We start from the raw sequence: 13640 nt of genomic DNA, 5'->3' as shown, positions 1-13640 counted from the left end.
ATACTGAAGTGCAATTATCTGATGATTGTGACGAGTGTCACTACCAGAAGGGAGGCCACTGTCCAGCTGACAACAACACACTAACTTCTATGGAAATAATCGGATAGCTAATCAGTATCTATGCCACTCATTAATGCCCAGGGTTTTGCGTAATCCCATCTCTTCTAATCTTATTAACATCTTATGCAGGTATAATATATACAGTAGGAGTTTTTGTTCTTATAATACTAAAATGTCCCATTGCTCTGAAGATTTTGAGCAAATTAAACAAGAGGTAAGGAAGAGGAATTCTGCATGGTTAAATATTTATTTTTTCATGCGTCCATATTTATTTGATAATCATTCCATGCAATTACGACGCTATTTTTGCAGCACGCAGCATATGTATTTCAAACATGACCAAGAAAACAATCCAGTTGAAACAAAATTTAATTTCCTTGTCAAAAATTTTGTTACCCGTAGTTTTCAAAAGTTTGAGCCCCTCCTAACACGTTTGACCAGTCTTCGCTTTTCATTTTAAAGTCAACATTCACTGCAATGAAGTCCTCCACTATTCTTAGTCCCCGCTTAATCTTCTGGTGGTAACTAACGGTCCTTCACTAAGCACAGAAACACAGATAAATCTTCCACCAAGCTAAGTAGCCATTGAAGTTCGAAGGAAAAGAAGTATCATCTGACAGAGAAATGTCACCCCGTGTTTCCATCTTGTTCATTCTGAACCTTCTGTTCTTGTTCGGAAATGTTGTGGGTTCTTTGAACCCAAGGTTCCAAGCTTGCGAGCCCAAAACCTGCGGAAATGGGCAAAACATAACCTTCCCCTTTCATATCAAAGGTAAACAAGATCCCTCCTGTGGATTGCCTCATTTCGGCCTTGTCTGTGCTTCCAATGGCTTCCCATGCTCAATCTCTCCCATACTTTTTACATTGTCGATGAAATTTTCTACAATAATCACTCTCTTCGGGTCTCCAACCCTAGCTTCCAACTCTCCAATTCCACGAACTGTTTCTCCCCCTCCACCAACCTCACCACCAGCATAAGGTTTACTTTGGCTCCGAACCAGAAGGAGGTGCTGCTGTTCTTCGGTTGTGACTTACCGTCGCTGGCGGAGGAGATGAAAGCAAACGTATTGGGTTGCTTTGAAGGGAACAGAACGAGGTGGGTGTTGGGTATGGCGGTGAATGACGAGGAAAAGAAGTTGAAGTATGCGAAGGATAATTGCAGAGATGGGTCGACGATGAGGACGGTGGTGGAGAATGTGGAAGGAGGGATAAGAGAGGCTTTGAGAAGAGGATTCTTGTTAAAGCAAAGGAATTGGACGGTGAGCGGGTGCGACGCATGCCAGAGCAGTGGAGGGAGGTGCGGCTTCGACTTCGATGCTAACGGCTTCAGGTGCTTTTGCCGCACTAGCGATCAGCTTGCCGGATGTTCTTCTGGAGGTTTGCTCTCTGTAACGATACAAAGTGATTAATCTTTTGTGACATTTAGACGTGTTTGGATAGAATCAAAATCAATTTTAAAAATATTTTTACAGTATACTAAATAAGTTTATCTCAATTTACAGAAAAGCACTTTTCAGAAACACTTTTGATATTCTCCAAATACCCTCTTAATAGTATTTGTTTTCTAAAGATGCCTTTTGTTGAAAAAGGAGAGAAAACCTTTAAAAAAAAAAAAAGTGGGAGAGAATGCTTCTTTTTTCCCGGTTGATAAATTAATTAAAGACAAAAATTAAAAACTCTTACTCAGTTTTAAGTTTTTTAAATAAAAACATTAGTTAAAGACAAAAATTAAAAGCTTACTCAATTTTAAGTTTTTTAAATAAAAATATTTTTTTTATTTCGATGATGTATTAAAAAGTGATTTATATATGAGAAAATATATTTATAATTTGATCAGATTTTGAATTAGGTCCTTATAGTTTTTTTTAATTGAATTTTTGTAGTTAATTCTGTTAAATTCACAAGTCCTTCCATCACTAATGTTGCAAACACCGCTAACCCACAATGGTAGTGCTAATGAAAGTGGCCATAAGAGTTCACCAAAAAATTGCGATTGGACAATGCTAAATGCCAATCCTCACTATACTCTGTCTTGGCGTAATTGAACTTATAACAGCATAGAAGCAGCGTGCCCATGTTGATGAAGAGTAGGATCAGTCAAAGAAGCAGTCCTTCTTCACTCCTTCTACATTTAATCAAGCTCATCATGGTTAGCTTTAACAGATGAGAGAAAAAGGTGATAGAGAAAGAGACACAAACTTGGGAGAGGGGAGAGAGAGCACACTACTAGATCATCCTCTGCCATTGTGAATTAATGATGTTTGCAACATTAGTGACAGAAGGACTTATAAGTTTAACAAAATTAACTACAAGAATTCAATAAAATAAAATAAAATTATAAGGACCTAATTCAAAATCTGATCAAACTATAAGGACCTGCAAGTATATTTTCCCTTTTATATAAAATTGAGATCTCTCCTTTTTCTTTCTTTGTTTTTTCCTTTTAACCTTGACAAGTAGTTTATCGAAAAAGAAAATGAAAAAAACATCGTCATTAAGGGGTCGAAGTTTGGATCTTTCGGTGCACAAATATAAATTATAACCAACGTTAAGATTTTAATTGGGTTCATCCTGATTCCTAGCTTATTCCTTTTCTCCTTGGCCCTAGCTTTTAGGATCCTAACTTTCAAGTTTGTAAGTATTCTCCGCGTGTGTCAAGTGTTAACTATAATTTCCTTTTTCAGTTGGCAAGGAATCACGGAGGTCGGTGGTTATAGCTGCTACAGGTGATACATTGTACTTGATTAACATTAATTTACTATTATTATCGCATCAACTGAAAACATCAGCCCTGAGGTCTCATAACTGTTCTCACGATGATGGATGACCGAAAATATACTAAAACTGATCATGAAATTAGAATTTAACATGAATAGAGTGAGAGAGATGTTAATCTGTAAGCTTTTTATATATGATAAACATGGTTGAAAGAAGAAAGAATCCTTACGGAAACAATGTGATAGTTAAGCAGTATTTATGTTAGTCATTGACGGCTACAAAATTTGGATAATCTCATCTCCTATTGATCACAGTTTCTGCAGTTGCAATAATGGGAGTTTTTGTCCCTATAGTCTACTTCTTTAAGAGGGCTATGTTTTCTGACAAAATCACTATATTCTGGAACAACAAATCTCAAGCTCATCAAGATTTTGAGGCCTTTTTAAAGAGCCACAAATCACTTGCCACAAACAGATATACCTACTCGGAGATAAAGAAAATGACCAATTGTTTCCAAGAAAAATTAGGGCAAGGAGGCTATGGAAGTGTGTTCAAAGGGAAGTTACATGATGAGTGTCTAGTTGCTGTGAAGGTTTTGAATGAAACAAAAAGTAATGGGGAGGAATTCCTCAATGAGGTAGCAAGTATAAGCAAGACTTCCCATGTTAACATTGTCACTCTTCTGGGACTTTGTTTTGAAGGACCAAAGAAGGCACTTGTTTATGAGTTTATGGCTAATGGATCGTTAGAGAAGTTCATCTTTGAAAATGAAGCCAACCTCCTTAATGGTAACCTCCAATTGAGCTGTGAAATATTGCATCAAATTGCAGTGGGTGTTGCACGAGGACTAGAGTATTTGCATAGAGGATGTAATGCTCGGATATTGCATTTTGACATAAAACCTCACAACATTTTGTTGGATGAGAACTTTTGCCCGAAGATCTCTGATTTTGGATTAGCAAAAATATGTCCTAGAAATGAAAGTGCTGTATCCATGTGGGGTGCCAGAGGAACTATCGGATATATTGCTCCTGAGGTAATTTCTAGAAATTTTGGTGTCGTGTCTCACAAATCAGATGTTTATAGTTTTGGGATGATGGTTTTAGAAATGATTGGAGGAAGAAGGAATGTTAATGTCAATGTTAACAATACTAGTGAAATATATTTTCCTCATTGGATTTACAAGCGTCTAGAATTCAATGAAGACCTGCACTGAGGAGCATTAGAAATGAAACTGACCAAGAGAGGATAAGACAGATGGTTATAACAAGCTTATGGTGCATACAAACTAACCCTTCAAACCGTCCAGTGATGAATAAAGTGGTGGAGATGCTTGAGGGCAGAGTTGGGACCTTGCAGGTCCCACCTAAGCCTTACTTATCATCTCCTTCAAGATCACCATGCTCTTTCTCTTCATCAACTCACTGATTCCATGTTTTTTTTGTCCTATGGGGCAGTTTCATTAAGGCTGATACTCCAAGACCCATGTTTATGTTTCTGTTTGTGCTTGTTATTTTCTAATAAGACCCTGCTAATGCACTGAGACAGCAAGAAAATGGTAACTGTTAATTTACATCATTGCTTGGTAACTTTTCCGTGCATGCTTGTTATTTTCTGAAGTTATCAATTGCAAATTAGATCTCTGCTTGCCTGTAGAAGCTCTCATGTACTGACATCAAGAACGTGGCAATGCTTTTAGACTTGTATTATGTTAACTCTCTCTTTACTGTAAAAATTCATCAATGTTGCCTGCTAAGAAGAGAAACAAACAAACGGAGATGTCTTAAGTATGAAAATGTAAAAGTTCAGCAGTTCACCGAAGCTTTCTATTTAAAAATGTTTTGCTATGGCAACTTGTTTATCCAATCTTTGCAGTCCATTTCCAAATCCATACAATAGTCTTAGACTCGGCTATAATAACCAAAGATTTTCAGTGTTTTCTTGCGTTCATCTTATGGCAATATTTCTATCTTGCATCATTTCTTTTTTGGATATACACTTTCTTTTTATCATTTCCACATTCTTATTTACAGGAACAGAGACAAACAAACAGAATGAATGACACCAATTTTGAGGAACTTGAATCTATGTTTGATTTTAAGATACATATGAACTTCCAAAATATCTTCGTTAAGACTTGAGCACAATGCTATGAAATATTTTAACTTGTTTTCTCACTTTTACAGAACCGCGGAATTTTATCATTGAATGTTGCTGTATGCTGTAGAAATAATTCTAGGCATGTAAGTGTTGATCATATTGAAGAGCCAGTTGTCTCTTAATACATATAGGAAATTCTTCGGCTGGATCCCACTTTTGATTCTATGCCTGTGGCTTTTATAGCTTAGCGACTTGCAAACTAATCTCAGGATATCATGATATGTTCTGAAACCGTAATTTGAAGATAGTATTATGATTTAATTCAGAACGAAACAAACATGAAGTCTCTTGTATTTGTGCTGTTCTGTTGTCTAAAAATTAGTTCATGGATGTTTTTGACAATTCGGCATCACATTATTAACTACTAACGGGTCACCTAAACCAAGAACTAAGCTGAGGTATTTTCTTGAGTTTAACAAGTTTTGCATCTGAGCAATTGTCAGATATTCTCGTCAATGTTTTAACAAGAACATGACGTGATTATATATAGTAGTTTTATGGTAATTTCATAAATATGAATGGTCGAGCGCATTTCGCAGACTTAGGAATGATGGGAATTCAAGTAGCTCTTGGGTTTTCCATGTTCTTGAATTATCGTCATTATGTTTGGAGCACTCTAATATCATGCAAAATCAAGGATTTTTGTTCTGGAAAGCTTAAGGAGGTGAAGAGCGGCAATGGGTAATTTGTTGATGAGATAAGCTGATGTTTAGAAAGCATCTTCTCAGAATTTTGCAAGTCAAAAAGAAATAATCTAGACATCTTTCGCTCTTCTCATATGGACAAGAGTGTGGATAATTTCCCTTTTCGAGAGAAACAGGTAGAAAAACCTCTAATCAATTAAACTAATCCAGATGGGCATTTAGAGCATATAGTTCTTTAAGTTCAACCTAATGCAACTCAATATCTCAATTTTCGCTATTTAATCGTTAGTTTCTACATTCCATGACTTGTTACACCATAGTTAAGATGTTTTTTTGGAAGGTGTGGGGAGCAGTTTTATTAAATGACTGAAACTTCAGGGATTAAGTTAAGCAAATTAAAATTCAGAGATGGACCAGCTCAAAACTACATATATAAACGATTAATTTTTTCCTTTGTTAAATTCGTAAGGTGGCCTATTGTTACTCTCAATAACAATCACATGGACGAGTTTGAAATGTTAAAAGCTTTCAATTTGAAAATGTTTGCATATCGCAGTGAATGAATCAAGATAAGGGAGTTCGATCTTCCCAACTAAATAATGGGAGGCTAATTCTGAAAAACAGAGGTTTGTTTAATAGTATAGTTTTCTTCAATTTGTTCGAGTTGCTTTAGAGACTGACATTGAATAATTCCAATCTGGAGCAATATAATCGATAAAATTAATTCAAGTATTTCAGAGCATGCCTAGAGTCCAACGAATAATCCAATATGCCCACGCAATGTACAATCATAAGACAAACACTACATTGTTATACAATAAATGACACCAGTTGGAAGAGAGGAGTGGCCTTCTGAGAGAGAAGTTTTTCAAGACTCCAAAACTGACTCCCTCAAACATATATGTAGTTATTAGGATTTGAATATTAAATAATATAAATCATATAGGTAATACTTCTTTTCTGGACTCATATATTTTGTTATTCACATAATATCCCCATTTATATTGGGATAGTGGCTTAATCTACAAAAGTGGACTAGGTATAACTCAACATTAACTTTGCATAAAAGTTGGAGGATTCTCAACTAAATATTTGATTCATCAGAAGATAAACTTCATTCAAAATTAAAAGTGATAAATAAATATGAAAGTATTCTTAATTTCTATAAACGGCACAAACAGACATGGACTCCAAGCTTAAAATTCTTCAGCTTCATCCTCGAAAGTATTTTACAAGTCACTGTTGACTGTGGATCTAACATGGAGTTAGAATTCCACCATCTGGCTCCTTCCTGCATGTTTCCTTAGTATTTGCAATCCTTTTCCAAGTCAACAAAACAATCTTAAACTCAGCTATATAAGCAAAAGCACTTTATTGTTTCTTTGCACACATCTTTTGGTAACATTTCTACTTTATGTATCAGTATATCCTTTATTCTTATATTCTCTTCTTTAATTTCCTCTCATATCGTGCTTTTCTTGCAGGTGAACCAGTCCAAAAAAGTGCTATAACTTGAAGAAAAAGCAAACCAAATTGGGATGATTCCACTTTACATGTCTCGCTTCCTCTTGTATTCTGAACTGGTGCTTCTATTTCTGGCTGGACATGGAAATGGAAACCATGACAAGTGTCCTCGATCATTTGATTGTGGAGACCTTGGGAAGATCTACTTCCCTTTCACAAAGGCAGAAAGACAGGATTGTGGCTTAATGATGATACATGGCTGCGATGATCCATCTTCGAATAAAACGATTCAACTGGAGAAGAATGGAAGGCCATTCAAGCTTACAAGCATCATTCTGCAGGATAATTCTATTACTGTTACTGATCTAGATCTGCAGCAGAGGTTGAAATCCAAAACTTGTGAAATTTTCAACAAGAATATCACTTTTCCTCATGCCTCTCCTTTGGTTTCTTTTCATATCAAACATAGCATAACCTTGTTTAGATGTGATCGCAGCCTCAACATTAGCCCTCCTGCCAGTGTTTATAGTCATGCCTGCCATAACTATAATATCTATTATTACCACTTGAACAAGCGTCCTCTTGATCATTACCAAAGATCTTTCTCAGCTTGCTCTGTTGTTCTGCTTCCAAGTAAACACCAGAATCATACCAAAGATCTTTTATCATTCTTAACTGCTCAAATGGTCATTGAAGTACAGTTATCTGATGCTTGTGATAAGTGTTACAACCAGATAGGTGGCCAATGTCGACTTGACAGCAATAGAAACTTCTATTGTGACAGAGGTACGTAGATCTGCATGATTCTTGTAACTCCGCTTGAAACAGTTTTTTACATTTCAATTTTTGAAAACAACTGCTCACAAACATTGTGACCAAGAACATGAATATTACTCAGAAAACCTTAGAGGTCTCTTGATAGTCCGTTATTATTTTCCAACTCAAGACTTTTTTTTTTTTTTAGCATATCCGTATTCTGGGTTTGAATTTCTGAAACTCATAATAATAGCTACTTGAAATTTGAAATACTTTATATTTTATTAGCATTTTAACAATAAACCAAAGAAGTACTACCCCCAATCTGTAATACAAGAGCTAATTGATTAATTTGAATAGATTAAGACAATTAATTATTTGTAATAAATACATACTGTCTTCTCTAAAATATCATTGCTAATTGTGTATACTCCTCCGGTCCTAAATATAAGATCCATTTTGTAGTGTAATATATACTACAAAAGGAATATTAGCTAGAACTATCATTTGATGAAATTTTTAACATGTGCAACTACTACAAAAACTACTTTGAAAAAAATAGATAAATACGAGAGATAATATAGATTGGGGTTTTATATTTAGGACCAAATTAAATATCAAACTAACTTTTACATTAAGGAGTAGGGATAGTATTTTTTTCTCACCAACATAAGACTGTTCTTTCGTCAAGCAGGAAATAGCACACAAAGTATGCTTTCTACTTATTGGTGCTGGTTTAACTTATTCTATTTAATTTGCTTGTTCCTCGCAGAGAAAACTGGAAAAACCGTGCTCATTGGGACAACAGGTAAAACAATTTGTCAAAAACAGCATTGTCAAGATTCAGCTGTTTAAATGCGTATATATAATTGCTTCAACTGTTTATTGTTACCTTTCACTTCAACTCGTGTTAGAGCATAAGGTTAAAGTAATAATCATGTAATTTGCCATAGCATGTGAGTAGATGATTCTAGAAGTATGCAAGTCCTCTGCATTATTCTTCTTTCTCTTCATGTCCATCTAATATTCATTTTCTTTTAACTACATTGGAATATAAATACAATATGAAAGACCAGGCTTATTATTGAGGCTTCTTTCGTTATTCATTGAAGGATGAAAATAAATACTACCTCTGATCCTTAATATAAAAAGTAATTTGAATTTCGATTTGATCCTAAATATAAGACTCAAATTTATCTTGTCTCTTATATTTATCTTTTTTTTTTTCAAAGCAATCCTTGTAATAATTGCATATGTTAAAAGTTCAATCAAATGGTAGTTCTAGCTAATACACATGATTAGTAAGGGTATTTTAGAAAAGACAACACCTAATTATTACAAATAACAAACTCAACAAACTTTTTTTATCTATTTGAATTATCCAACTAGCTTTGCATTAAAAACCGAAAGTAGCACTAAAAAAAGCTGTTACTTTGGCTAAAAGTCAAATTAGTGATTATTTAATATGATTGGTAGCCTTCGTATGCATGCTGTTTCTTGTGGGGCATATCTTTATCCGACATTCTTCTAAATTTTCACTTTTTAATTATTGTAGTGGCTTCTTCTGCGGGACTTGCTGTGCTATTGTTCCTGGCCTTTTGCTCTAGAAGAAAGCTTCTTGCTCTTGCTTCATCCAATCTCTTTTGGAGGAAGAGACATGCAACCCGTCAAATAACTGAAGCCGCTCTGGAGCAACATGGACCAATCTCTTGTAGACAGTACAGTTACTCTGAGATAAAGAAAATCACAGACTGTTTCAAAACCAAATTAGGCAAAGGAGGATATGGAACTGTATATAAAGGGAAGCTACCAGATGAGCGTCTTGTTGCGGTGAAAGTGCTAAGTCAGTTAAAATGTATGAATGAGGAATTCATTAATGAAGTTGCAAGTATCAGCAGGACATCTCATGTTAATATTGTTAGCCTTTTAGGCTTTTGTTTCCAAGATTCGAAAAGAGCTCTAGTTTATGAGTTTATGTCTAATGGATCTCTCGAGAAATTCATATATGAGAAGTCTGATTGCAGCATGGCTGAACACCAATTGGACTGTCAAACTCTATATAATATTGCAGTTGGTGTTGCTAAAGGATTAGAGTACTTACACAGAGGTTGTAACAAGACCAAAATCCTGCACCTTGACATAAAACCTCATAACATCCTACTCGATAAGGAGTTTTGCCCAAAAATTTCAGATTTTGGACTCGCTAAAATACTGCCAATAAAAGATTGGATTGTGTCCATATTGGAAGCAAGGGGTACTGCAGGATACATTGCTCCAGAAGTATTTTCAAGAAACTATGGCAACGTATCTCACAAATCAGATGTCTTCAGTTTTGGAATGGTGGTTCTAGAAATGGTTGGAGGAAGAAGGAACATGAATGCTGAAGTTGATCATTCCAGTGAAATTTATGTTCCACAATGGATTTATAAGCGCCTTGAACTGAATCAAGAACTAGAATTGGGATGCATTAGGAATGATACTGAAAAAGAAATGGTGAGAAAAATGATAATGGTGAGCTTATGGTGCATACAAACTGACCCTTCAATGAGACCAGCAATGAGTGAAGTAGTGGAGATGTTGGAAGGAAGCTTGGAAACCCTGCAAGTACCTCCTAAGCCGTTTTTCTTTTCTTCTTCAACAACTCCTGTTCATTCCACATCTCAACCATGTGAGATTGTGCAGTTATAGGATTCCCTTTTGTTATATATGGGTCTGTGTGCTATCTGTTTTACGTTTTTATAATCTTTTCCTTTTGAAAACTGTAATATGCAATTTCATTTTTCAATGCTTTAACTCTAAACATGTTTGCATTTTCTCTTTCTTTTCATATATCATCAAGCATAAAAAATTTCAACATTTGCATTGATAGATGAAGCTCTGTTTTCTGTTTGTTGAGAAACGGGTTTGTCCTCTTTAGGGGCAAGGAATATTCAGAATTGTCCAAAGAGTAGAAGACATAAGATTGAGTAAAGGAAGAGGTGAAAACTTGCCTCTTTCAAGCTAGAAATTTGGCTCCAAATTATTACCAGCTTAAGAAATAGAGAAAATTATGATCATTTTTAAAAATCAAAGTTAACATAAAAATTTATGGAACTAGCACTAAATTTTAAGAAAGTAATTATGAGATTTTAAAATAGATGATTTTAAATAATAATATAATAACTTCCTTAAAACTTATAGATATTTGAAAAACAAATAGTAATGCGTCTCATGAACTATGATAATGATTTTAATCCTTAGAACATTTTAAGATTATTTAATCTAATTTTTTTAGAAAAATATAAATATCATATTCAAAATCATTTAGTTGGGTCTTTCTTTGCTGCATTCACTGCTTTGAGTAATGAGCTATTTCTTTTGCTTAAGAAAAGGGATGAAAGACCAAAGACCCTCTTCAACTGAAAACCAATTGGTAATTTTTCTTAAATTGACTTGGATGATAGAGAGTTATAGTGCATGATAAGAGTCGATGGAGTTTTATTGCTGGTAAAAAAAAACACAGAGAATTTTATTATTTGGCACTTAATTGTCATGACTCATAAACTTTGGGCGTCTATTCCATTTACAAGAAATAATATCCCCACAATTGTTTTCCGACTTATCAAGAAAAAACAAATATATTATATATCCCCACAATTGATTTTTTTTTTGGACCGAAATCCCCACAATTGATTGATTTTTTTTTTTTTTGATACAACCCCACAATTGATTGATTGATATGTTTCTTTTATATCTTCCAAACTAATGTCATTCCTTCAGAAAGCATAATTCTTCATAATTGACGACGAAATGACACTTTAGGACTTCAAAGGGGTAATAATTACAGTTAAAAGAAGATGTTAATTAGAAATTGCTGAAAAAACAGGTTAGAAATAATACAAGCTTGGTTGAAAATGATGAAAGGTTTTCTTGGGTAAAAGGATGAAAAGTTATTTGAAAAATAAAAAGAAAATCATAAAAGCCGAGTTGGAAATTATTTTTAATGCATTTTTGTTTTCGCAAGATTTTAAACTTTAAAGTATCACGAGCTTAACCCAATTAATCTCGTAGCAAAATAATAATCCATTTTGAAAATAATTAAATTTAGCTAAAAAGTATTTTTTTTAATACGGCATCACATTAATTATTTATTACATCCTTTTCTTTTCTTCTTATTTAATACTTTTCTAGTTATTAATATATGACCTAATTATTGAGTTAATCTTAGTTTTAAATATAAGACATATTTTTCATAGCTATCAGTTTTTTTTCAAATTATGCCTATTAATAATCCATTAATTATAATTAAGTAAACGATAGAGGAAGAATATTAAAGATGATGATTACGGTTTTTTAGAAAAAAAAAACATGTAATATTTCTTATAATTAATTAACTTACTTAAATTTCTTATTCTAATCAAATTAGTTAAATAGATCTTATATTAAATATTAGAAGAGTATTGACGTAGAAAAGTATAATTTTTTTTAAATTTGTAGACTAAGTTAATAAATTTTAAAATTTTCTTTGATTATGATGAAGAATGTTAAAAATAATTTATGAATAAGATTGGATGGATTCCCGTCTTGACGAAAACTTATTCCTGTATTTATATCTTTAAAACACTTAAATATAAAAAGCACAATATTTACTATATTTATTATATCAAATTTTCAAATCACTCATGACCATTTTTGGTTAAAAAAAATCACTCCTAATCATCTGTATTGTTATTGAAATATTAGTATTTAATTATAAATTTATAGAAAAAAATATTGAGAGACATGTGATTAAAAAAAACCTGAGATAATCAATATATGCAATTTGATTTGACTTAAATATTTTTCATATAAAAAAAATTTAATTTAAAAAGACCAAGCGATCCTCATGATTGTCCGTGGCTGTGGAGCGCGGGGGAGCGCATCCCGGTTTGATCTTGCGTCGATCGATGCAGGCCCCGTAGCTGTGGTTAGAAGGATGGCATCGTCTTTTCACGTGCAGCACGTCCTGCCCCAAAAGCTACTAATATATTCGCATGTACCGTCTCTGTTTCTTTAACCGACTGACTTTTTTTCCCAAAAAGAAAATAAATAAATAAATAAATTTAAGGAAAAATAACAAAAAAAGAAACTAAAAATTACTAAATTTTAAATGAGATTTAGTAACCATATTTTATTTGGAATTAATAATATTAAATTTGTAAATAATAATAAATTTTGATTGACATTTCTTATTTGGTATTTACGAATTTATAACTTCTTTTTTTGTCATGTTTCCTAAACTTAACGGTATTTTTAATATAAAATTTAATTAATTAATTTGAATAAGTTAAAAACATAGTTAAATTAGTTAATATGATTTTTTTAAATATTGTAATTATTTTTTAAAATTTTTTTTCTCTTTCTATTACTTAATTATTATTGTGAGAGTATCCATAAAATTAAAGGAAAATGACATATAAATAATGCTGAAATTAGAATATCCCATTTTGGAAAGCTAATGATTAGAAATCATAGAAATTAGGATATCCCATTTTGGAAATAACTTTTCTTTCTATGATTTCTAATCTTTAATTTCTCAAACTGAGATATCTAAATTTCAGTCTTTTTTATTTGTCATTTTCCCTAAAATTAATTTTAAAAAATTAATAAATATGTAAAATAAATTTTATATATAAAACTAACATTAACTTTTAAATTAGATTTTACTTTATAAGCAAAGAGGAGGAGTATTTAATTATTTGAGTTAAGTTGAAATTTTTTTAATTTTAATTTTATCAATACTTTCCTCAAGAAAAAACCCTATTTTGTCAAGGATTTATTTTATGAGAAAATTACGGACAGGTCCTATAAGGTAATTTA

The 13640-nt window shown here is 32.9% G+C and overlaps 2 protein-coding genes and 1 pseudogene across 2 annotated transcripts; all 3 read left to right on the top strand.

The window, feature by feature from the left end:
• The first annotated feature begins 896 nt into the window (after window positions 1-896).
• LOC114725861 (LEAF RUST 10 DISEASE-RESISTANCE LOCUS RECEPTOR-LIKE PROTEIN KINASE-like 1.2) lies at window positions 897-1469 on the top strand. Its single transcript, XM_028912432.1, has one exon. The coding sequence runs from the start codon at window positions 897-899 to the stop codon at window positions 1467-1469; it is 573 nt and encodes a 190-aa protein (XP_028768265.1).
• A 1640-nt stretch (window positions 1470-3109) lies between these two features.
• On the top strand, window positions 3110-4206 carry LOC114725860 (rust resistance kinase Lr10-like; annotated as a pseudogene).
• Window positions 4207-7601: 3395 nt separating this feature from the next.
• Window positions 7602-10490, top strand: LOC114725863 (LEAF RUST 10 DISEASE-RESISTANCE LOCUS RECEPTOR-LIKE PROTEIN KINASE-like 2.1). The gene is made up of 3 exons (XM_028912433.1): window positions 7602-7832; window positions 8575-8610; window positions 9358-10490. Exons 1-3 carry the CDS (start codon window positions 7730-7732, stop codon window positions 10488-10490), a joined length of 1272 nt encoding a protein of 423 aa, XP_028768266.1. The 5' UTR covers window positions 7602-7729.
• The last annotated feature ends 3150 nt before the right edge of the window (window positions 10491-13640 follow it).

The sequence above is a fragment of the Neltuma alba genome, unplaced genomic scaffold, assembly GCF_004799145.2.
Source record: "Neltuma alba isolate B1F8T4 unplaced genomic scaffold, ASM479914v2 tig00012285_pilon, whole genome shotgun sequence".
NCBI lineage: Eukaryota > Viridiplantae > Streptophyta > Magnoliopsida > Fabales > Fabaceae > Neltuma > Neltuma alba.
The sequence above is the reverse complement of the archived record's forward strand: the minus strand, read 5'-3'. Positions and strand labels throughout refer to the sequence as shown.